The 27,202-nt window shown below is 37.7% G+C and overlaps 1 protein-coding gene across 9 annotated transcripts in view; it reads right to left on the minus strand.

The window, feature by feature from the left end:
• Window positions 1-27,202, minus strand: part of ATXN7L1 (ataxin 7 like 1) — a 120,490-nt gene that overhangs the window by 22,708 nt on the left and 70,580 nt on the right. For 5 of the 9 annotated variants that reach the window (XM_074869957.1, XM_074869955.1, XM_074869956.1 and 2 more), the window contains 2 exons: window positions 11,576-11,798; window positions 2,600-2,883 (listed from right to left, as the gene is read on the minus strand). In XM_074869957.1, coding sequence (XP_074726058.1) covers window positions 2,600-2,883; window positions 11,576-11,798 — 507 coding nt within the window. Of the gene's footprint in view, window positions 1-2,599; window positions 2,884-11,575; window positions 11,799-14,873; window positions 14,917-17,736; window positions 17,978-18,097; window positions 18,188-18,525; window positions 19,000-27,202 lie in introns of those variants that run through there. The other 4 variants (XM_074869959.1, XM_074869958.1, XM_074869961.1 and 1 more) reach the window with 4 other exon arrangements.

The raw sequence follows: 27,202 nt of genomic DNA on the forward strand, positions 1-27,202 counted from the left end.
ACTTCACCCCAAAGAGAACAAGAACTAAGGAAGATATAGGAAAAATTTTTTTTTTGCTACTAGGGAACACTGATCCATTTATGCTGGGCAGCTACAGACTGTCTTTTGTGGTTCCACAAGCTGTTTCCTCTCTCTCACCAATGACAGTGCTCCTGAAAAGAGGGCAGGTTCATTCATCACCCAAACAACCACCAGCTCTCAGCAAAGAAAAAAACTCTAGCCACAGTCGGGGAAATGGTGTGAGAGAGCATGGAAGTTGCTAAAAAGGAAAGAAAACAGATATAAACTGGCCAGACCTATTAAGAAGCTTCAAAAATTAACAGCTGTACAGTTTCATAGCAGCAAACTGAGGGACACCTAAATGCCCTAGCCACTGTCTCATTCTTTTAATGTGAAATGAATGAAATTTATGTGATATCTAAAATAATCACCTCATTGACCTTCCAAGATCTTCTTCTCAGCCTTTGCACAGTTCTGTATAATAATGGAAAGGAATCCATCACAGTGACACAAAATCTACAGGCAATTCATCTACAGTGCTCTCAGGACTTCTATTTGCATCATCACTAAATTACTGCATTGCTGCATCAATACACGAGGCAGAAGAAGCAAGACTGATCAGATTCTAAATCTGATAATGACAGAGGAGCTTTAAAAAAGTATCAATTCTGTGGATTTGTCAACCATATAAAAGTAAACTAATGCCTATCGAAGTGCTCAAACAGTCCTGTGCAGAAATTTCCACCAGTGAAACATTCCCTAGACTACAAGACACTGTAAGTGACAGGTTCAAGACAGAAGAGCGATAGAGTCACCTCCACAGAAAAAGCAAGCAAGTTGAAGGAAAGCCCTACAGAAATTATTCTCCTTTACGAACACATTTCAGGAAGCACCTGTACAAAGAAGGTACAAGTATCACCTACAGCCCTGCAGTGGTATGTGGTGACACGAGGCAAACAAGTATTTCAAATAATATCAGTTTCAACTGCTCAAGCAGGAATTCAGAATTGATTAGCTAAATTCAGCATCTAAACCATTAAAGGAAATAATAGGTTAAAAGAAGCCAATATTTTAAATTAACTGCAAAATATATAGAATTTTTATTAGGATAACAAATTGGATATTCGCAAGTGAAATAAGGTTTAAAAGCCTAATCAGCTACTTTCTCATAATATTTTTTGTTTTGTCGTTCTGTTTTTTCATATGCTACCTTTAACTAGTTAAGAAAGCAATCAGTGTGCCGAGCCCTTTAAGGCAATGGCGTTGTTCCATACCCCGCACAGCCCTAGCAAACACCTCGCACTGGTCTGGAATCGAGCCAAGGTGGCAGTACCATAGGCTAAGTGCCAAATTTGAGAAAATGAAAAAAATAAACCTGATATTCAGTCAAAAAATAGGTCACACTCATTAACTGGAAATGAAAGCATTTATCTTGTACAACTTATATTTGGTTCATAACTAGTGCACATTTAGAAACCATGTGAACTAACTTTCTGCCAAACTGACGACCTAACGCGGATCATGCTGCCATTAGCAAAATTAGCCTTTCAGTACACACAAGAAGTTCCTGTCCAAATCACAAAGTACTGCCAGCTGATGAATAGACCCTGCACAGCTTCTGAAGCCATAAACTTGAGTCAGTTACTTTTGCTTTAAAAAAAAAAAAAAAAAAATTTCCTCAAAACACTTGGTATCCTTTCATTCAGAACAAAAATGTGTTTTCAGCTTTAGGGGGCAAATTCTTTACTCGCTGCTCAACAGCTGGCATGGGTCACTGCTGGGGAACTCCACGGAAAAGAATTCTTCCTCCCAATGGATGGCAACTTTTCTAACAGAGCCTCTGCCCTTCCATGACGGGGTGTTCTGTGCTTCGGTGGCAGATTTGCACAGGGACCTGCATCCTCAATACAGCCCCGCCTAAGGCCATCCAGGGCATTTCCACATTAAATGTCACTCCCACAACCCCACTGTCCTGTGTTCCTGAGAAAGATCAAGCCACTACAAACTTCTTCACACGCTACAAACACCTTCACTCATGTGAATCGCAAGGGCAGCGGGATGAAGGGGAATTATGACTTTTAAGACTTCCCCACCATTTCCCCTATCATCTTAGAATTTTCTATTATATTCTATTTCTATAACCAAGAAAGAAGATTCTTTAAAAAGTCATGACTTGGTGGATAACCAAGTTGACGCCTTAAACCTCAACTTTCAACATGGCTATACCAAAGTCACCCAACCAAGGCACATTTTCTTTTGTTGCAAACAGACTGAAATTACATAATAGCGTGAGGAAGCCTTCTGCCTTTCTGTTTTAATGAATTTACTTCCTTAAAAGTTTATATTTGGCCTGTTGACCAGTTGAGAAACGCATTAAACAGTCTAACTTCAAGCTAAACGGAATGTGTACTTTGAAAATATTTTACACGTGCTAAGAGCATGAAAGCTTTCTTTTTCATATATGCAAACTGGCATCTTACAGTAAAAAAATCAAACCAAAACCAGGCTACAGCATTTTATTAGTACATTATTTCTGAGTTACAGAAATACTAATGAAGACAGACGGACTACCTCAAAGACGAACTACAACATCACTCACCTGAAAGTCTTTTGTAAGGCTTGTTACTGCTTTTAGTGCCATTTTGGTGTTTCTTGTCTATTGATGGAGCTACAATTCCTTTGCCGTTCAGAATCTTTTCTGGTGACGGTGGCACTGACTTGGATGTCAAACCAGATTTAACCAAAGTTGGAGCAGGTATAGTGGATGAAGAGGCTGAAGAGGAGGTGATGGTGGTAGTGGTTGCAGAATTCATTTTAACATTGGCACCATCTGCCTTCACTAAGTTAGGAATTTTCTCTAGACTGACTACTGGAACAGGAACGCTGTAAAACCAAAAAAAAATCTTCAAGTTGTATTTTCTGTACCAAAGATTTACAGTTACTTAATCCCCTTCCACAGATACAAAAATTTCGACGCAAGTGACACAATATCTTCAGATCAGGCTAAAATGAATACTTAGTACCATTGTTGACTATTTTTGTTCAATTAAATGTGTACAAAACCAGGCATCTGTAAAGCCTGGCAATGTAGAAAACTATGAAAATTAACCTTTTGGGGATTTTTGTTGTTTCATTTTTTTAAGATCCAATCCCCTACTACTCATAAACAAAATAAGTCTTTGGTACTAAGCAAAACATATCCCCTTACATATATGGTCTCATGTCTTTACACAAGCACATATCAGCTATGCGTATGCTGTACTAAACTCACCACGATAACAAAGCAGTTTGCTAACAATATTTTTAAACAAGCACAAAAATAATTCATTTGCTCAGATGTGTCTAGATGACATACAAGTTCTGGAAACAAGGAGAAAAGAGTTTTCAAGTATAGAAATCTTAACAGTGGTTCCTTTAGAAGAATTAAAATCTTTGATGAATTGAACATTACTAAAATGTATTTTTAATAAAATATTATGAACTGAAAAATAAAAAATTAGCTTATTTGGCTGTTTCAGAGTAAAGTTTGCAATAATTAAATTCTCCTAACTTAACTACCACCATAGCATATTTGTGCCACTAACAAACGTTTTCTTCTTAATTTAGCAGCAAAAAAGATTGAGACAAGTGATTTTCAATTCCAACATTAACATTTCTAGCTCCTATCTGCATGAGGAAATAACCAACGACAGCTGCTTTTTACCTACCCAACAACTGCAAGATTGGATGTCTTGTGGCTACCAATTAATATATAAATTATATACCCCTCCTTACTGAAACAAATCCAGAAAAAATATTAATTTGAAAAACTAAATTCTCAGATCTTTAAGCCCAGGTTTCATTGGAGGCCGCAAATGAAAACATCTCACTTATTCAGTTCTTCCCATACACTGCCTGAAGAGTTGCTTTTACCAAGTAGTTGACTATCTGCCTTGTAAGCAAATTCACACATGGATCATGCAAAAATGACAATTCATTCCACACCGAGCAAACAAAAGAAACACAAGTTTTCTTAAATACAAATGCAATGGTGATGTTTAAAAGGTAAAAGAAATTCCTGATCTAGAAGCATGAGAGTCTCCTTAACAGTATTCCTATCTTTTCCTTTCTGAATTGCACAGAACTAAAATAATCTCCGTAATTTTAATCCCCAGCATAAAGGTGACAGTCAAGGAGGCTGTCCCATGCAGAAAAACTTAAAACTCAAGAATTCTTTAATCTCTTGTTATCTTAACGGTTTAACTTGATGTACATGCTTAAAGGTAAAATGAAATGTATTTATAAAAAGTGTGAAATAACTCATTAGTGAACAGTACTCAAAGAACAATCTGCTTCTCGCACATCACTGTAGTAATTTTGCATTCTACAAGTGCGTTACTCGTGACATTTGTTAAACACACCACTGCTGTTAAATCAGTATATATTCTGAAGTATGCTGGCATGTTGCAGTTCAGGTAAGCAGAGTTTCTTGCCAGAGACCACATTATTGTCAGTGTCCCAATTCTGCACATCACAGAATGGTTTGAGGCTTCCACCCCCCATTCACAAGTCTCACATAATTTCAGACTTTTGTGTCTGAAAAATCGCACCTTTGCTGCATTCTTCCTATGGATGGAATGATTAACAGGTGTGGAGTTTCTACAATCAGAAAAAGATGACTTTGAGATGGCATTCCCCATGGGACACCCTTAGGAAACATCAGAAGCAGGGTCCAAAATAACTCAAGTCTTGACATTCCTGGGCTGCTGAAGATGATGATCAGGAAGTGGGGTGCGTGTGGCTGGAGCTGACTCTCCCATACTGAAAAGTTGTTAGTCTTTGTTCTAAGGGTATTTTAACATAGAAAAGTGAACCTTGATCTAAACAATATGTATATAAAACTAAAAAGAAGATTTAGACACCAAGACATATTCTGGATCTGGAATTAAATTACATGAAGCTTCCATACCCTGTGGTACCATAAATACAGCAGTTAGCTAGTCAGAATGCAGATCTGACCACAGTAAAATGTAAAGTGCTGGCCGGTAACTAAGCAAAAAAAATATAACTTACTCACAAACCAGAACTGCATTAAGTATTTCAATGAATGCAAACATGGAGCTATGAAAGAGAGGATTTGATCCTCTACTCTTTTAAACTGCTCTGAATTTATTAAGTTAAATAACAGACAAAAATTACATCTCAGGGTGGAATTAATTGCTTTGCTTTTAAACAGATAGCAATTACATTTTCTGAAAATAGGAGATTTTAAAAAATGTAGATCAAGTAGTTTTACTATATAGACACATATGAACAAATCTTCATGCCCAGTTTCTAATATCTATATTAATTCAAAGTACTGATGCACAGTGAAAGGGTCAAGTGTATTATCTGGTCTAGTAGTAAAATATGGTTAATAAATATGAAAAAACTTCCTCTGTTTTGCAGTGCTCAGAACCTCAAATCTTAGGACACATATAGATGGATCACTGTGCTAAGGAAAAAGCCCAGGGTCCCTCCCTTGTTACAGATCAAGTCAACCTGCATTATGCATTTCAGTGCAGTGTAGAAGGAAAAAGAAAAATACTCCAGTATCTGAAGACACAGGTTCTATAGGACTCCTGGCAGTCTACACTAAATTATTTGAGATTTTAGAAGCTACAGATGATAATTTCATTCTGTTTTGTGTTTTAAAAATGTAAGCGGCTACTGCATTCAACATTAAGGAACTCTAGTTTCATCTTAGCATAACACATAAAGATGAATCGATAACCAAATGGCAAACTGGAAGCTGCACAGGACTGGTGACCATGGTCAACTACTAAGGAGTAAAAACGTAAATAAATCATAAATGCTTACACTTATATTTGATGGTTAAAGAGAGTTCTTTCCCCAAACTGAGTTTTTTTGAGTGAAAATTGAGGATTTGTTTAAAAAGTTTGTTAGAAAAATAAAAAATAAGGTTTTAAATCTTATTTACTATATTATAAAAAGAATTTTTGAATGAAGAGCCTTTTTAGATTTATTAAAGACAACTGCTGAAAGGGACAGTTAGAAAAACAACATGCAACAAACATAAAAACCAAGGAAGGGCACAGGACAATCAGTAAAAATGAGAAAAATGGGAGTGCAGACGATTGCCAAAGATAGGTGAGAAAAATCTGTATTCAGTAAAGACAAGTTCACTTTTTTTTTACAAAAGAAGTTCTAATAATAAGAGCAGTATCTACCTAAAGGACAGTAAACTAGTTATTAGCAATGCAAAAATGACAGAAATGTTCAGTATTTCTTCTATACTAAGAAGGAAGCACGATAATACTCTCTAATCAGATAAAAATGTTTTTTGATTCCCTCAGTAAGAGTAAGTGCCAGCTGAAAAAAATCACACTTTTTTTTTTTTTTTTTTTTTTTACATAAGCAAATTTGGACAATGTGGCCATGAGTTCTAAAAGAGTTGGAGAGATATTGGGTGTCAGCATATTAATTTCTAATTGAATCTTGGAATATTTGGCAACTTAGAGAAGCTAGATGAGTGCTGTTGTTGCATCTACACTGAAAACCCAATCCACAGTGTCTTGGAAGAAATAATGGAAAAGCTAATAAAAATAAACTGATAAACAATTAGTTCACAGTTTTGTTGAAAATCAGACCTTGGCAAAGAAATCTGGTTTCACTTTTTGATGAGGTTACACCAGTTAAGCTGACAAAGGTAACTGTGAAAATGTTCTGACTTTTGAAAGGCATTATAAAACACAAATAAGAACAGTTTAAAAGCAAATGTTAAACAACATAAAATTAAACCCTAGTTTTTTAGAGGTTTATGATCCAATAAGAGTGCTTGCTAGGGGGACTTTTTAGCCATTATTACCAAGTCTGGCATGACTGAAAGCTTCACTGGTCTTTAGAAATAAATAAATACAAGATTACTGGTGATAACATTTGCTGATGGAATCAGGATCGAGGGAAACTAAATAATGAAGAGACAAAGGCAATTATAAAAAGTAGCATGGAGTGTTTGGTAATGTTCATTAATTCAAAAAAATATTTTAATACAAGCAAATGTAAAGTTACACAGAAATAACAAGCTCTTCAGTCTGCAGTGAAATACAGGGAAACGACATACTGGAAAATAGTGACAAAAATATGTAGTGGTCACAATGGATAAGCAATATGAGCTTTTATTGTATTGTTGTGCTTATATTAAAAAAGGGATACAGTAAATAAGATTAAGGAGCAAATTTAGTTTTCATGCATCCTTGGTTATACTGATACTGGAACGTGGCTTCCAGTGTTGCTGACCAGCGGTTCAATAGCAATGTTGATGAATTAGAAGGGAACCAGAAAAAGAGTAGCAGAATATCTGAGGGCTATACAAAACGGTTGCTCATGACAGGCTTCAAAAGCCCATTCTCTTTTTCAGATAATTAATTTCCTTCTGTTTTCTCATGTTCTTGATCAGGCAGTTGGACTAGATGATCACTGTACATCCCTTCCAACTGAAATTACTCTATTCTATTCTATCTTACCCTATTCTAACTACTCCTTCAGCAGAACCTGCGACAAACTCCCAAAACAAGAGTGACTTTCCCTCCTAAGTATCTTGTGACAATTTTTTTTAGTTCCAAGCCATTGCTTGTCGCTGTCATTCCCAAGCAAGAAAAATACTTGTAGTATGTCACAACACTCCTCATACCTGGAGCTCCTTATTACCTCCATTTTCCTTTCTTCAGGCTTTTAAAAATTATTCTTCCTTGCTGTTAGGTAATTTTGCTGTTGGATTTTTTTTTTTTTTGGTCATAACTATATTTATTCTAAAATCTCAGCCACTCATTCAACTTTTTTCAAATTTGCAAGAAAAGAAATTCACAAACATTGAAAAGCAAAACATTGCTCTATTCTGCATTGCTGGGATCGCCTCTACAATGTAATAAAGTATTTATGATTTAGTGTTAGAAAATGTGGTCCAAGTTAACTGATGAATTTTGTTTCCAGTTCCATGCTGCATTAGGAATATTCTTAAATCTTGACTAGCCTTCACTTTCTCAATCTCAGTATGAATAATGGTATTTCCTAACACAAAGAAATAAAGACTAAGAGATGATTAAAAAAATTCTTTGAAAAGTGACATTATAAATTTTAAATGATTACCCACAGGTATACCTTTTTGATCCTATTTCTGTTTACAGGAGTGTCAGCTTTCTACATGTTCATGAAACCCACATAATTTCCATTTCATTTTCTTCATTTTCAGAACTTCTGGCAGGCAATGAATGGCTAATCCTCATGGAGGGAGGTCATAGAGACTTGCTTCAGCTGGTATCTCAGGGCTCGCTTAACACTTCACCCCAATTTTATACTGCCTCAGGATCAGGGGTGGGTGGAAATGAACACCCGGGAGCATCACAGCACCAAAATCCTCCATGGCAGTGCTCAGCAGCTGTGCTGGGGCACGGCAAATGAACAGCATCCTTTGGGCAGGTCAGCAGGGAGGGGAGAATTCCTGGCTCTGCAGGAATGCCTTTTATAAAGGGTAATTATCTGGGCTATTCTTATCAATTATGATCACTTGTTCACTATTATTGTTACTACTAATCATATTATTCTTTGCCTTTTTCTCTCTATTTTCTACCCTTTTGCTATCCCTTTTACCACCTCAACTGCAAGCTTCAGCAAACGATGGTTTACATTTATCTTGTGCACAGCGCAGTGGTGCTCCAGCACTGCTCCAGTCTCTAAGCACTGCTATATTAATAGCAACGATGTTAGAGAGATCCAGGGGAAAAAAAATCAGAGCTGACAGATATTTCTGGATGATGTATTCACAATAATCCTTCATATTCCAACTACAGGAAGGGAAGTATTAAAACAGCGGCTACAAAAATGAAACAGTTCCAGATCTCTTTCATCTGATCATTCTGATCATGCTTTTTGCTTTTTAAAGCATTCTCTGAGGTGCAACCTGAACCTCTGCAGCACATCTTAGAGCAATACAGGATGTGAAGAAGAGAAAGAGCTACTTGGTCAATGTTTAAGATGATGATTCAACCAAAACTACAATGAATTAAACAACAGAACAGTTGGGTTTACATGCAGGCAGGCATGATAACAGACAGATCTACTGGGCCATGCTGCTGCAGAGGCCATTGCTGAAATACTACTACCAATTGTAACACCTAAAATTTAAAAGAGATGCTGTATGAAAGAATCAGGCAAGCACAACAAAGGTTATTACAGGTCTGGAAAGCAACCATCACAAGTGATACCACTCCTGAACTAAGCTAATTTGATAACTGTCTGGAAGAACCTATGTCAAGTAAATATTTGTGGTATGAGACTATAATGTAACAGACAAAAGCACTGAATAACTGGAAGCTTCTGAGGATGATAAACCACAACACACTTGGAAACATGATGAATCCTATTTGCATTGCTGAGACAAATGTATTTGTGTCAATTGAGTATTTCTTTCTAAAAGATAAGTGGGTGAAAGTCTATGGCTTGTACAGACAGCTGAATGGAAGATACACTCTTAAAATACAGTAAATTTTATGAATAATTTCTCCTTTACGAAAAATCAGACCTGCTGAATATTTTTAAAATTCTAAATAAAAATTATACTCCACTAATGGAATGGGAACAAACACTTTCTTCCATAACAACTGTCAGCTCTCTATAACCTGTGATGATTATCACACTGGTTTTATTCTTTAAAAAGTCATGTAATCTAAGGCACTTAACACTAAATTTTGAAAGGCAATTTCACTGATCTCCACTTCAGACTGTGGTTTGTTATGTGATGATTACAATATCTTTAACTACTATATGCCTCATTTTTCCCCACTGGTAAACAAACCCACAGTATTATCTCCCAGAAGAGCTGCAAGAATTGGATAATTCACAGGTACAACTACTGACATATTCATCGCCAAAGTATTAACAGAGCAGTACAACAGTTTTAAACAGCTACATCTACCTTGTTCATCAGCAAATGTTTGGGATGTTCCCAATGAAGGGAAAAGAGATTGGTGGAAATGCTCGGTTATTTTGTTCCCTTCCAGCTTTTACTGACTGACAGAATGCCATCTGTTGCCAGAACGGAAGATATTGTTTATAGATTCAGTTAGTATTCTGAAATGTGGATATGTAACTTGCTGTCTGTAACGCTAGGATGAGAAACAGGTTTACAGTCAGTGGTGTTAATACTCTAAAGTCCTTTCTGATTTTCTTTTAATTAGACTTAAAAAACCAAAGATCACCTCCTGTATAAAATTCCTCTCCAACATTCAGAAGAAAAGGTCACTATTCAGTCAATACTACTTTTTTTTAATAGTAAATGAGGCACTCACACCTTAACTAGAACAGCCTCTATGTCATCTGTGTGTATGTGCGTGTGTAATCTAAACACCCAGATCTTCTATTTTCAGAATTATATACCATAATTGTCCCCAGTGCTCATCGCACTTACAGAGATGGTGGGTTCAGATTTATAGGAAGATTAGACTTTGATCAAGTTTGTTCCAGTGCAGGGTAACTTCTACAGCTAGGCAGAAGCTGTTCTCTTTGAAATCATACCAACTAGTGCCTGTTTCAAGGCAGAAGACATGAGCTATTACTTTAACATAATTTGAGTTGTTTGTCTCATGAGTGAATGGTTTGCATTAGATATTTACTGCTTTGACAGCCGTGTACAGAAACCCTACCCAAAATCATGACCTTCTTATGCTAGATATTACATATAAAAGGGAAGGATCTTCACACAGTAAGTAGATAAAACTTATGAAAAAGGAAGTCTTACTATCTCAAGTTTACAGACACAGAACTGAGGCCGAGGAGACTAAGGCGTAACAGTAGCCCACGCAGAACCAGGAACTGAATCCAGATCTCGAGCCACCAACCTAGTGACCTAATCACAAAGCATCTTTTCTGTAGATTACTGAAGACAAAACGGTTTCTTATGGGATAAAATAGTGACCCAGTTCTGCTCTCATTTACATTTTTGCAACTCTGCTGCTATCATCACAGTCACGGGAGGATGGGCCTGGCAGTCTCAAAGCCTATATGTGTATATATATCACAGTACATGATGTAAGATGCCCCCAAAATAGTGATTTTTGCAACCAGAATTTTCTTCTGTCTTCTTATAAGGCATCAAACATTATCAAAATACAGAATGAACAGCAGCTGCTATTGAAGATAAATGACTATAACCAGTAAGTTTTCATGAACATCAGATAAGCCAATATTAAGAACTCTGCAAAAATTATCCTACTATTTAAAAGTATCAATTTTAAGGGCTGATACTGTAATGGAAGATGCACCTGAAAGACAGCAAACTGGGTCAATATCTCACTTGCTATATGTATCTTAGAAAAGCAGACATTTGATAGAACATCAGAAAATCCAGTCCTTTCTTCCTCTTCCTATATATTTTTTAACTTAAAAACATCCCTGTTTTCTCCCTTAGGAAATTTAGAGGCTTCAACTGTAAAATTAGATGATGAGAATATGTACTTTTTTTAATTATTGTGAAATATACATAGAGATAATTGTTTTTTTGAACACCAACCTCTTCAGTAACTATTATTTTGGTACTTACCATGGTTTATCCCGTGATACTTTTGAAGGAAAGACTGTGTGCTGTTTGCTACTGGAGGTAAGTAGATTGTCTTTGGGCGTTTTGAATGGCTTTGAGTTGCTGCTGACAGGGTTATGGCCGCTGATACAGGATTTCGGTTTCATCTGTACTAGGGATGTCCTGGAATTGCAGGCTGGAGAAGCTGGAGAAGGGGAAGGTTTACACATTGAACCGTGTCTTCGTTCTGTAATGGAAAAATAATAAACTTTACACCATTTCATAGGCTAAAAGAAAAAAAAAGAAGTCAGGGAAGAGGAAATCGTTCCTCTCTATGCTAGTTACAATGATTTCATCACTTTGAAGAACACCAGTTCATTACTTTTGTGAATGTAATCAAGCCAAATGATAATTAAACTAAATCAACTCCATGAAGTGCTCTGAAAAATGTAAAAATGAGTAAAATAAATACTAATAATCTATCAGAAAATTTCACCAAGAAATCTCAAACTATTTTTTAAGCAATAAGCAACCACCAGCATCTGTGTGAGGTACATTAGGTGTCCCAGCTCTTTCACGTAAAGTATGTAACAGCAGCTCAGATGACTCGGTGAAATACTCTGTGACAGACATGAGATTGCTTCTATAATGGTTTATGAAGAATTCACGTGACCCAATTTACTTAGTGACTATCTTGTTTCAAGTTTAATGGAAAGTTATAAGGAAAACAACCGGAAGACTGAAAAGTAGCGCAAGGTCTACTGCTCCCAGCTGTTCCAGAGAGGCAGGCTCTGCCTGGTTCATAGCTTGAAGGTTATCTGCAAGCACCAATCAAGGTAAAAGCTTATTTTTTTTCCACACAGAGCAAATGGCAAGTGCAAAAAAGCAGGAAGTTTATGTATTTGTTACAAACATCGCATCTAGAGGTCAGGCCCTTGTGTAAGCACTGTTCATGCTCACACAAGAGACCTCTTAAGTACTGCAAAAAGCAAGGCCCTGCTGACCCCACAACAGGAGAACAGCATTCAGGACAGACAGACTTCAGTAAAATTGTTTGGGTTTGGTTATTATTATTATTGTTTTTTAAAATCCAGATGTCCTACCCTTGATAAATAAAAAGATTGTTTTAAGAAGGTATTTGGCCATTCTTTACAAATTATATACTTCTCCAGGGGAGAAGTGCTAATGCTTGACTAGCTGACTGGATCACAGTGTGCTGCAATGACGGGCTTGGTGCTGTGAAATTAAGCACAACTACAAAATATTACAGGAGACAGGAATTGTTTTTTGCTGAGATGCGCTATAAATCCTTAACAGTCCCGTCCTCCCACTTGCAGGAGCACCCTTTCCCCAACTCCTTTACCCTGCAGGAAGCCAGCCCCGGTGCTCCCCAACCAGAGGCAGCAGGTGGCAAGGGCGGGCTGGGGAAGAGAAATTTTCCAGTCGGCAGCAGCCAAGTCTGGCTTGCTGGCACCCAGGCACTGAAAGCCTCCAAGGCAGGGATCAGCCAGGTACCCCTGTTACTGACACAATAATCAAACGCAGCAAGCGTGGTGTAATTACAGACTTTGGACAAGCTGGAGTTTCTCCTTCAACACACAGCGATTTTCCCTCATCTAAAGCCTTCAGCATTTAACTTGAAGAATCCATGTGGATGCTACTCAGAGTTTGTGCAGCATCGCCCTGTCAGCCAAGAGCAGGTTAAGGAAGCAACAGCAACCTGCTGCTGCAAGGGAAGGTTTTGTATTTACATCATCAACCCTGTGCTTGCTAGTTTGATATTTCAAGGATAACTAAGAAAAATTTTCCCACAGAGAATCAAAACATGACAATTTGTCTGGCATCCTCACAAGTAAAAACTTGCCAGTAGCAGAAGGATTCATCCATGATTAATTTGCAATAGGCGAATACCTCAAGAACAAAGATAAATGCTTAAAAAAAATTAAAAGAATATTCCAAACTGTTTCTATTATATCTCTGATGACTAAATAAATGCATTTTCTATTAGAGATCAAGAACTTCTGTATCTTTATATTCACAGCTTTAATTACAAATGCTGAAACTCCCTCCAGATTCTCCTGCAACTGAAGAATAAAACAGTCTTGATTTTTTTCAAATACAAGAAGTATCTCCCCTCAACCCCCAAATTTCAACTGTCATTTGCCAGTTTTCACCCCACCACACACCTCAGTGTGCAGCCTCTGCCTTTAAAAGTCCTTCACAGGATGCAGTTAATTTACATTCATTTCACCTCACATTTGTGGTAACAAGCATGTAAGCTACGCATCTGCCTCTGAACTGCAGAGTTCCATCCACAGAGCATTTATTTCCTTAAATAATAGTTACTGTTTCAAGATTCACCAACCTTCTCAGCAACTACTTAATTAATTTAAATTAGCTTAATAAAAATTTGCAACTTTCCTATTATTTACTTGAGGACTGATGAAAAAGAACCACTACATAACCAACAAAACCAAGCTGTATATAAAGTGAAACTTGGGAAAAAACATGATTACCATACACAAATTATATAAATTCAGGATTGATTACTCTAATCTTCACCACAGCTACTGGTTTCCCCAAGACCAACTGCCTTCTAGTATACTGTGTCTTTGATATCATCCCTATGGATATATTTGGAAGTGAAATACACTACTCTGTTATTAAAATTAATCTTCCGGAAAGACGGACATTCAAGATACTGACCATCTAAAATTATATTTTAAAGTCATCTAAGTATCATATGCCATAGCAAGTTATTTTTTAACAGTCTCTTTACATTGGATTTTTAGTCAAGCTAAATGTTTGACGCTTTCCCTAGACAACTTTCTCAATTTATTAATTCTCAAGAGCAAACCAGTACATTAACTTTTGATTTTTTAACTATAACAGAAAATGGTGGAAGAGGCACTGTTGTGATATGACAATATAATATAGTGCATCCCACTATTTTAAATAAATATTTACTTAAAAGATAGGGAAGGAAAAGATTACAAGATTACTTATTTTATCTGAGCGTCAGATTGGTGGTCATTCTTGTGATTAGAACCAACTGTTATATTTGGCATTCCCTTTTACCTCCTCAAACTCCGCTCTTCCCCCACAACATGCTACAGAAAGTCTTCCACGTTTTAGATAGACTCTGATACACATTTGAGAATCATCAGCATTACCCAGCTTCTCTTGAAATTTCCTAGAACAAAATGGAAATTATGACCACTGTAAAGTCATACAGGAGGAAGAACATAAATGGCCAGTGCCATACAACCATCAGTTGTTCTCAGACACTGCTCAGATGGGTAAAATCTGCATGTTTACTCACATAAGTGAAAGTCACTTTAGTGTCAGCAGGAGAAGATGGCAGCAACACCTTGCAGGTAGGGCCACAGTGGAGAGCTGGAAGAGTAACTCCCTCCAAGGGGGCAGAAAACCACTGTTTGAGCTGGGCAAGCAGAGCTGCAGAAGGCTGTACTTGCTGAAGGCGTGAAACCTCATAGACAAATATCGATGGGGGGGGCATAAATCATAACTAAATATTGATCTATTTCTTCCCAAGAACTATTAAGGTTGCCTCTCACTTCCTCCTTCCTTACTATGTATGAGGTAGTGAACCAGCCTTAGACATTGGTAATAAGTTTCAAAGAGAAATAATGGGAATACGTGACAAAGCAAGAAGGCCGTCAGCTGTCAAAATCAACGGCTTAAACCACAGTGGCAGTGCTCCTCTATCAAACTGAGTTTCCTGGTCACATCTGTTTTTTAAAAATTCCTACCAATTTGTCTATTCATATTTTTTATATATATATACAAGGAATTACACACAATATAAAAATCTGCTATTGTACAGCCTATGTAATAAATTAATATGTGAATAAAAGACATTTGCACATCAAATAGTTGTTATAAAATTAAATAGTCACACACTAACACATTCAGGAGACAACCAGCCATCTGTGTAATAATTTCTACGCTCATTTGCAGTTCATGTGAAGACAGATTCAATCTAGCAGGACAGGTGAACTTGCACACACACAGCTGTGGACATGGCTGTCCCTCTTTACATACAGAAGCGGCATAGTCACTGGACATAAATGAACATCAAGTAGAATGAAAATTTTTGCCCCTAAAAAATGAAAAAATCCTGCAAGGCAACTAGAAAACCAGTTATCGCTCATAAGATACTAACCTAAATTCTACATGCATTTCAGTTGCTGCAGAAGCTTGCAATGCTATGAATGTGTGCTCAAGTTTAAAATATGAAAGAGAACTTTTCCGATTCACTTAAATACTTCCAAATGGATGTTTACACTCCACATAAATAACAACACATATTCTGTTTTGTTTCTAAATAGCAGTTGCTGTCAAATCCAAGAGCAGAGAGAACACAAGCAAAGTTACAATCCTCTTTACCACATTAATCCTTCTGCAACCTCTCAGCTGTCTCAGTGTAGCCACTGCAGCAAGTGACAAGCAACATGTGACTTCTGCTGTCAAACAGTTAATGTATTAATGACATTCATCTCAGAGGAAAGTTTAACACTTTCTCACTGAATTAACTGCACTTTCTAAAGAATCAATTTCAGATCAATATTTGTTATTTTTTCTAGTTAGTGGCAAGGATTTAAAAGCCCAACACTACACATCGTCATAATGCACACTGCAAACTCTGCATCAGTAGCATTACGAACCATAAACTATTCCAGGAGATTCTCCACATCCTATGGAAACATGGATATAGTCCAACTTTCCCAGCCAAAGCTGAATTGTTTGTAGATGTGAAGTCCTTATGTTGTTGGAGACTTAACAGTCCCTGAATCTCCAGAGCTTCTCTCCCATGCCCTTGTACTCCATTTCTAATCCTCCTTCCTGCATCCTACACAATGCAATCCCCTACCTTTCCCCAAAACCTCTGCTGCAGCTGCCAAAGTCCTCTAGGTCTGCCTTTGAATCTGTAATTCCACTGGATCCTCTCTGACGGGTCACCAGGGAATACTAGCAGCTGTTTTGCAGGAAACGCCACATCTCCTTCTAATCATAAGCAAAAAAGCAAAGCAACTGAGAGGCAACACGAGCTCCAGAGCCACAAGCACAGCGTGTGGGAAAAAGAGGCAAAACCACATTCTGAATAAAAAGACTCTTCTTGAATTTTTGCCTTGACTCTCTCACATTAGATCAAGCACTCACGTAGCTCACAGCAAACCTTACAGACAAGGACACAACAGTTAAGTATGTTGCCAGTAAAATAAGCCAACTATGTGTTTCCAGGTGGACTGCATTAGTTTTGTACCCAAAAACGTCTTTGTATGATCCTGAAACTGCAGATATCTCTAACTTGGACTACAAACAAAAAAAATTTCTTAGTATATCCCACATACATCCATTCTTACCCCACATGCGCTACTCAAAATTGATCAAGTCAAATGAACAGTTCTTGCCCCCAGTTAGTGTCTTCTTCATCGGCGAGACACAGAAGATTGCAAAGGATAAAAGTCATGATAGAGCGTGAGTGTAGAGAAAGACATGCCTTTGGTCTTTCAGTATTTTTTTTTCAGGTAGTTGAAACAAAAGAAAAAAAAATCCCTCTAACATTGTCAGAAGAGAGACACTAGAACTTTGTCAGCACCAGTCATTTTGAAACATGACTCTCATTTCGCACAATCCGACTTCCTGCATACAGGAGGCCTAAAGCAAAAATCAATTTTAGGTTGACCCATGAATAACTCACGAGACCCAGTGCTATGGATTATAACTTGGTATTACACTTGGTAAAAACAAACAAAATATAATTGCTAAAACCCAGAAAGGTAAGAAAGTTATTTGCTGTTAGCAAACATTTACAGAATAATAAAACTCCTTTTAAGCCTGTATTTATCATAACCCTTGAGCTCACAGTCCTTTCACTTAAAATAGCATAAAGTAACTGATCCAACTGCCCTTAACACAATATGAATACTGTTCGTTATTCCCCATTTATAATATTTAAGCAGATGGTAAATGAAATTTAGTATCTCATCCACAACATGATTCTGTTCCAGTAACATATCACAGTCTTGTTGATCAAGATGTTACTTATGGTAACTCCATACAGCACCTATGCACAAATTACAGTTCTTCTATTTACAGTATATCATGAAGAGTTTTGTTGCACAGTCCCTCACTATGCAAAGTTGAGTAAGTATACTTACAATTTCAGTAAATAATAAGTGAAACCTGCCACCTTGTACTGATCCCATTTCAAAGTCTGCAAATGTACTTGGCATCAATTCTAATAAAACCAAAAGAGAAAAATGCCACACATGCCCGAAAAGCGACAGCCAGAGACCAGAAAACTGAACAACTAGACTGCTTGCAGAAATGTGTCATCCTGCCGTAACTGGCAGCTGGTTCATAACAAGAGTTCATAAACACCTTGTAAGCACTTTCATTTTGCAGCTACAGTCTGAAAAAACCTAACAAAACCCAGTACGTGAGGTTAAGCAAAAATAAACTTGGATTTGAGGCTAGCAAACTACAGCATAACGTTGCAGGACCGAACGATAACTTTACCAGCTTTTTTGACAAAACACTATTCCAAGTCCAGCTGAAAAAGTTTGGAAATAATATCCGCAAACCGTTCCACCCTTCTTGCACTGCGCACTGGAAAGGAAACAGCACGGTCGGTTTCATTTTGATACTTCTTGTAAACTGACAAAGGAAATAAACTGCCAGCTCAAACCCCCGGACTGATCCGCTGCATAAAATGCAGCTCAGCAATCGCAAGCTTCATTCCAGGTCAAATGACATAATTGGGAAATTATCAAGTGCTAAAATAACCACCATTCTGCTGGTGTTTATTTACAATAAACACAAGCTTCACTTTCTGAAATAAACCCACTAAAACGATTCTCCATTTCACAAAGTCTACAAGTGAGTAGGATCAGCAAAATTATGCTAAACATCCTGCTAGAAGAAGAAATGTAAACTGAGCCACTTACAGAGAGGAGCAGGCTGCCAACTTAATCTGATTCTACGACGACTGTAAACATGTACTTTTGGAACGTGAAACGATTCACATTGCCACAGATGCCGTCAGAGAAACACAGCAACGTGATTAGGTATTCTGCACACAGTAAAAAATCAGGCAGATGACCTGCTGCAGCAAATACCAGATCAGCGCTCGCACACACCAACTGTTTTGACTACAGGCACTTGTTAAGCACCAAGTTTCAGGTCCTACCAGTTGGACACCAGAACTGATCCTGTGCCAAGAACAACAAGCGCTGAAAACGGCTGCGTGTTTTTTTTTTTTTTTTCCTTTTTTTTTTTTCCATAATTGTTGATACAACTCAAGTAACTGCAGAAATGAACCAAAGTGCAAAATTAAAAGCAGCAAAATACACAAGTGTATATTTAGAGGAAGACGCTGCATTTTTTCTTCCTTGATTCAGAAAAGGAGGAGGGTGTTTGTATTTAACACAGTAGGATAAACCTGCTGTTTTCCTGAAAAAGCTTTTATTTATGGGATAACTTCACATTTGCCAGGGTAATGATAAGAGGCAGGAGGAATAATCTCTAGAATATCACTAAATTACTCTTAAGCGGCCAAATCTCTTAAAAATGGCCAAATTCCATAAAAATCCACACAGTCAGCATTTCCCAGAACACTTCCATTCCTCTTCAGTAGAAAGCATTAAAAAAAAAAGGGGGGAGGGTGGGGGTCAAACAGAACTCCAGCATGGCAAAAAAATGCTTCAAATAGTGCGATTAATTACACTAAATGTAAAATGAAGCTGCTGGGTACTTGTCTGCTTCTTTTGCAAGGATTTTGAGATCTAAAGGCAAAGCTCCAAGGTATCACTGATGTATCAGAGAGACAGGAAGACGATGGAAGAGTGAACACCTTGCCCTGGTGCCAATGTCAGTCTTCACATCACTGAGCTGGAAGACATAGATTTAAGTCTGGTGTCAAGGCCTGTTTCTTCAGCTATAACATGGGATATTAATAATTTAGGGTATTAACTTGATTAAAAGAAGTTGGAGATTTAAGTAGGAATTCATCACTTGGCACAAGTGATGTAATGACACAATTCCACACGTGTAATCAGCATTTGCCACCTGACAGACTGCTACTGCAGAAAAAATGACGATTTTCTACTGTAAGTCATACACGTTTCTCAGCTCAGCAAGACCAAAATCCTGGGGCAAAAAAGAAATAACAGAATCCTGGGTACACACTTTTTTGAGTGACAGTCTACCAAACAAAAACAAGGAGAGCTTATGCGTGGAAATTTCCTGTTCTGCTGGAGGAGATGCTCTGGTAGTCTAACACGAGACTAGTGAGATATCCGGATGGGTCTGGGAGTGTTAGAGGTAAATACCATCTCACACCTCGTGTCCCGTGCTTATACCACAAGAACAGCCCTCACCATCCTTTTGCACTGGTATCTTACTACCTGCTGACCAGTGGTAGTGGTATTTCCACTACTTTTGTTCTCAGAGCAAGGAAATGTATGTAACCTGAACTTAGGGCAGGTACATCAGGTGAAATGCTAAAATATTTCTAGGAATCAAGCAACGGTTCTTTCCTTCAAGCAAAGGTAAGCACTGCTGGCAAACCAGAATTTTGTGGGTGATTTTATATGTGCAGAGAAATCTTTTATTTGTCTATTTGTTGGATGTAAGAGAAAAGTATCTTTACATTTAACACTGAAATACATCAAGAGGAACAGCACTCTAGTTTTACTAAATATACAAATTTTAAAGCAACTCACCTATGCATTCCTTCAAACACCCAACTTAAATAATTTTACTCCAGACACACTGTTGCAAATAGAGGAAAGTTTAGTTTAGTATTGCCATCCTCTCACGCTTTGTATCGTGTCACAGATCCTTTTCCTCAGGCCTCAGGCAGATCTTTCACATTCCAGGTCATCTGACGGTCCATATTTTTACTTATTTACTTATACTTATCAGGTAAAATATCTCACTGTATCTCTATCTCTGTTTTTAATGATATTTACAAAACAGTAACAAAAAAAGTAATTTATGTACATTATTGTTTTAGGAAATCCTTGGATGTTTCCCCTCATCTGTCATAAAACTATTACAGAAAACTCACACTTCTTTAATGCTTTACTTAATCCAAACAGATATAACAGCATTTCTTTTCACAGATAAGAAAAAATAAGCCACAGAAGAGTGAGATGGGACTATTGAGGTGGTTTGGCAAAAAACAATGCTATACTATGACTCCGAGAAAACAAGCTATCATTTTTAGGAGACTTATGTTCTTGATATGTTTTTGTGCATAGCATCATGTCAGATTTTATTCAATATCAAGATAACACATCACCAGCTCATTTTATTGTTCCTTAGAAGAAACTCGTGAAAAAATGGTAACTTTACTGAAATTAGCCCAGAATAATAGCTTTGGAGGACTTTTATGTAATCTATTGTTTAAACCTTGTGGCTTTTTCAGCACTAACTGTTATGTGGGATCCAAAACCAGCATCTGGCAAAACAATATATTTCTTAACAAGCTGTTTTATAAGCAGAGAAATAGTGAGAAACGTTTTTCTAAAAATCTGTGGGTTTAATCCCTAGATTTGCTCCATTTCTGTTACCCTGAGCTTCTCTGCTCCCCAGCACCCTCACCGTTTCATCTCATATTCACAGTCCTTTGCCCCCCTGCAAAAGAGACAGGATAAGCTCTGTCTGGTCTGTAGGTACACGTGTGACAACTGTCAGTACAAGCGTGTTACTGCCACATGAAATACTGTTCTCTGGGGGCACATTAATTAAGGTGCCTCTTCACAGTTGCTGATTTTCACAAGACAGCTGAAACATCTTTTTTTTAAGCCAAACTGGCAAAGAGTTAAAAATGCTTAGACAAAATTGGTATAATCACATAAGCTTTGTTGCTATTACTATTATTACTACTATCATTATTATAATAATTATCATCACATTTTTTGGAAACTCAAGGTTTTTTTACTTGTTTTCTGTGTTTGGCACTCTTCATGGACATTCTCAGGCTTGAAATTAATCCCCTTGGAATATCCTGACATCTTTTGAAAATCCAGATAACCAAACTGATCTCCCCAGCTAAGGACACTGTTTTGTTCTGAAAACTGAATGAGTTTATATTTAAGTTTGAATTTGCTTTATCAAACCCTGCTACAAAAGCAGCATAACTGTCAGTGCAGAATATTTCCTCATTCCAGATATTTTAGATAAATCGTCTCACTCACCTTTCAGGCACATTATTTGCCATAGATAACAAAATCTATTATTTATAATGCTCGAGGAATACCCACAAGTGATAATCCCCTAATACACAGCCTCCAAAGTGAATGTGCAAAATAATTCCTGAAGAGGTCACTTGTTCATGTTTCCCTCACTACATACAATAGCTCTTACAAACAAGAAACCAAACTCTCAACCTTCTGTCTCAACAGACAACACTGAAAGACATACCCAAATACAAAAGTGGGTTTGTAGGGCATTTATCTGTTCCTCTCCCTTAAAAATCTCTTCAGTTCTATATTTACACGCAACTTAAGATTGAAAAAGATGATTCCTACTTTAACTTGCATCATTTATGACTTCTAACTGTGCAAGCTAAAGAAACTCAGACCTAACTGTTCATGAATGAAATAGATGCAAATCAACCCCTGAGAGTCCAAGTGACAACTACTTCACATTCTGCTTCTGAATGCGTCTCCTAACCATTCTTCACTGCAATGAACATGTATTACAAATTACTTGTTGTGGATCAACTATTTACCTCTTCATAACACTAACACCTTTCCCAACGTTGCCCTGAATAGAAAAGAGTATGCCTACAATTTTAAATTTCTTTCAAATGGGCCTTTACTCAGTTTCGTCAAGCTACTATACAATCACTAACAAATTGAGACTTCCAAAATTTGTCGAAGCATGGTCAGTGTTTCAGATGCTGCGTGAAGAAAGATATCTTCAAAGGCCACACAGTGATTAGAGCGCGCATCTGAATTTAAGGCATTCCAGGTTTATTCATCCACTCATGTTGCCTCTGTCATGTATTAATGTGGCAGGAATGGCCCAGGGGAAACAGACAGATGATTTCCATTACAAGTACCTACCAAGGTACCTGAACTCCACAACGTGGCACAGCTGTGACAGCACATCTGGGCAATTCAGCTTTCTCTCCTACCACTTCCAATGCCTTGAACAACCTGTCATCCAGTGCACGTGGTTCCAACTTTCTATGCATCTCCTCACAAGCACAAACATACTATTTTTTAGAAAAACATTTAGGAAAAAAGAAATGGGTAAATGCTCACCAGCTGAAGACATGGGATATTTTTCCTGTGATGCACTCTAATTACTTTCTATAATTACTTATATAAGCTTACTGGGGAAAAAAAAATCCACTTCTTATTAAAACAATGCATAGCTCAACTCAGAACAATTCTTGTGAGTTTTAACATAGACAGTAAGCAAACAAACCAAGATCATCAGAAGTCCGACTTGCAAGCAAGTCCATACGAAGGAATCAGTTTTACCTGAAGACATTTAACTATGAGATATGCAGCAGGAAGTCTCTGACGACGAGCATGCAATAAACATCTTTTCAAGGTATGAAATGTTTGACATGTATCAGTTGTTTTTGATTTAAAACACCCCAGTCAGTTGGAGCATAGGTAAAATATATTGGGATGATTATTTCCTACCAGGGCTTAGCTGTTTTTTTATAGTGCTAGAACCTGGCTTCATCCATGCTTGGTGTAACATGTCACTTCAGGTGGGAAGAACGAATAGTACACGTTCGTCAAGAGATGAGAGTAGCCTTTGGTCAGCCAAGAAATGATTACAGGGGGAGTAAGCTTGGAAGCTAACAGGAAGAAGAGAAAACAATTTTAAGACAAGGATTTCAAAGTGGGTTATTTATAGAGTCAACACTCAATTATCCATGGTCAGATTATCTGTACCAGAGATGCAGAAACAAATCAGCTCCATCTGGGCTCATTAGCCTAGGTGCAGCTCCGTGCAAATGTTCCTATACTTCTACGGATGGTGCAGGTCCAGAAATTATGCAACAACTTGTCTTCAGCATAAGACTGAAGTCCTTGTTTTATCTGAAGTGAGGCACTTTGATTGTTTCTGTCTGGCATTTCCAAAGGCAAGAGCATTGGGGAAAACAGCAAAGACTCCAGATGAAGCCACCACTTTGCAGTGTTACCCCTGTGCTCTGGGTCCCAAGAAGTTTTATTAACTCAGGCACAGCGTCAAGCCCGAGCTGGCTGTGTGCATTCCTGCCATGCTGCGTCAGGGCTGTGTCCTCTGCCTGTATACTTGTGACAACGCAGGAACCATGCACCAGCCAGCATGGCAAACACTAATAAACCCAAGTACAGCTGGGGTAGCCTCTGTGCAGAGGGACTGAGCTGTGAGATCACTTGAGATTATGATTTATATATAGGATTTATATATATGATTTACAGTTAAGTCATTTAAACAAGATATTCTAAATAAGGGAAAACTTAAAACACAAGTGCTCTCCTAACTGTAAGAAAACTGTAAGAAAAACACAGCAATAGACAATACCAATCCAGCTTGAAGCTGTTTTCCTGGCCCCAATGCCAAAAGTGTAATTGACAGTGAAATAAAAAGGTAGACAGGGAAGGAAATGGAAAAATCCCAACATTGTATTTCCTACCTGCCAATTGCTTCCTCTGAATCAGACTATCTGCATTCATGTTGAAGGGCTGAAACCTTTCTCGATCTGTCAGGAGATAGCAAACTCCAGAAGAGATTTTATGCTCTTCAGACTCTTCTGGAAGTTGTCCCTCCTCATCAAACTGATGCTACTATAGTTGAAAGAAATCCTACTGTTTAGAGATAATAAGAGATACTTCTAAATTGGAGGAGTTTGAGATTCGGTTTATTTTTTTCTAGCAATGGGAGTCACTTGACCAAAGAGGCAGGGAAAGGACAACAAGCAGGATACTGGCATGAAAAATCTCAGCTATAATCAGCTGACTCCAGCTTGATTACAGAGGAGGAACTAAACTCTGTATTTGGCAAATGTATCACAGAGTGAGTCTCTTCTAAAGCTTTTTGCTGAGTCTGCCAATTGGTAGCTAGACAGTACAGCAGATTTAACCAGCAATGGCTAACAAATGAACCAAAACTAACCATGCCTGAGCTACCACCCCTGGGATTTGCCTACTGTATCTAAATACTAAGAGAAAAAGGTTTATTTACACTGAAGAGTACAATGTGTAGCAGAGAACTGCTCAAGTAGTTTCAAATGATAGCAAAAAACAGAGGGTCACAGAGCGTAGAACAAGGTAGAGGAAGAGGGTTACCTATCCCACCAGAACATCACTGTAACACTCAAGGAAATCTGCAGGTCCTAAATCTACAACCTTATTACCACTCCTTTCCTTGTCCCTAGTCCCAAATGCCTTGACTTTCTAGCTGGCTTAAGGTCTGAAAAACAAGTAATTCAAGAAAAACAATAGTTCAAAACCAAAATTCACTATGATAGATACTACTTATCAGAGAACTCTAGCAGTTTCAGTTGTTATTATTTCTCCCTACATTTAAGATCCTTAGATGCCTACTGCCTAAAAGGTGATAGCAGTGGAAGTCACAGAAGGTTTATTGTCTGTCTTTGCTGTTTTACCAAGAATAAACTTCATGTCCTAAGGTATTAAGGACTAACATATTTTGGAATGTGTAACATTCAGCAAACAAAAATGGAAAATATATTTTCTGCTGTACAGTATTTGCAGGTCTCGTGTATGGTATTTATCTTGGAATACATACTAATGAGGACAGCAGCACAAGCACTGGAAGGAAAAGGACTCAATTACTGTAAATAACTGGGAGCAAAAGACTGTTAAACATTCAACAACTCACATCAAGGGAAGGTTTAAAAGTTTTCACCTCTTATTTACTGTAACAAGATTAGGTCAACACTCCCCTCCTCCCCCGCTAAGGCCCATCAAACTAGGAAAGACCATAAATACAAAACCACTGTGCTACCTCACTGCCCTGCTGAAAGTCTCAATTGCTGTAAGGTTTGAGGAAAGACACCCAAGGTATTTCCCCTTCCTGGGGGCTACTGCCACAGCAAATTTCAGCCAGTAACTTCCAGGTAAATTGGCTGCATATCTGTCAAGCACATACACGCGAAACGCACTTACATAAACTTTCCGCTCCAGTACTGCTCCCCCCACCTCAAGATATCAATTCTAGCCAGGAACTTGATTAGCAACAGACTGTGAAACACTTTCAGAGAACTTCAGAGGTGGCACTTTGAAAAGGACAGTGAAATTTTATGGCCTGGAGGTTCCAGAGCGAAGCACGGCAGCTGGCATTGGGCCTTGCGTGTTACAGCTGCAGTTGTACCACGGATCAAACAGAGATGCAATTTCTATTTCTGCTCTTCCTCCCTTTCACAACATTCCTGGCTCACCTTTGGCTTCAACCTGGTATTAATACACGGCTGCATTACAGTGTAGGAATAGAGACCAGGCACAGAGTATAACATAACCTTGAGTCTTTCAGCAACTGCTTCCTAGAATAGGCTACCCTTGTCCTACAAGTACCGCGCGTGTTACTGTCCCCAGATGTAGCCTCGTAGATTCAGTATATTGAAATAGGCTTGCTGAACTTGCTTTCACAAGCAGTCTTGATTCATCCTTTATCAGGGACCTCTCCTTAATAATTTTATGCCAATTTACCAGTCACAAATCTTACATGCTCCTCAGCCCCTCTCCTGGGTTAACTGTAAAATTATTAAATACTGTAGTGATATGGGCTACTTTTGTATGATTTCTATCCTTTTCTTCATAATTACCTGTCAAAATCTGCTGCATAGTGAGTTTAAAACAAATTATTCTATGCTGGTGTTGTATTTTAACTAAATATAAAGCAATACTGGTCAGATACATCAGGACATTTCTAGCTTTACAAAAATCAGAGCTCATTTAACAGCCATAGTATTTCACAGATTTAGACAGATACCACCTCCATCAGATAACACTGGTTTCAGGTAAACAAGTAGGTTTTCTTTTTTCCCCTAAAAACTCTAATAAAGTTTTCTAGTGTCACACAGTTATAGCCATTTAAAAAATAACATAATGGAGATACAGAACTTCAAGCTTTTCTCCTTCCTAAGTTCATTAGTACAAATAAAGGGAGGCTGTAATTCATGCACACAGCAAGTAATTCAGCCGTAATTCATACTTCAGTGTAGCAGAGGTAAAGCGGTAATGCCAACATTAAACCTGATACTATATAGCCCTTAAAGCTTACAGGTAATCCCTCTCTTTCCAAGAACTCCACAGTGAGAGAAATCAGATATATTTAAAGAATAATTCAGTATTGTGAAAGTACTCACTTCCTTTTAATTTAAACTTACACATCTAGAATCATATCAAAGCTTCCAAAAGCAAACACTCAGCAATTGCCTTGTTCTTTATTTAAAAAGCTCTATGGAATATATAAAAAAGAGTCCATAAAACAGTTGACAGCTGCTAATTCAAGAGTCAGCAGTTTCCCATTATAGTGGCACATTGTGTTTAACTGCTTTGGTACCACTGTCATGTTATTAATCAAATTAAAAAAACCCCTATGAATTACATATTTCTAAACCACTATTACCAATGTAATCAGATA

Source organism: Strix uralensis, chromosome 5 (assembly GCF_047716275.1).
Source record: "Strix uralensis isolate ZFMK-TIS-50842 chromosome 5, bStrUra1, whole genome shotgun sequence".
NCBI classification, from domain to species: domain Eukaryota; kingdom Metazoa; phylum Chordata; class Aves; order Strigiformes; family Strigidae; genus Strix; species Strix uralensis.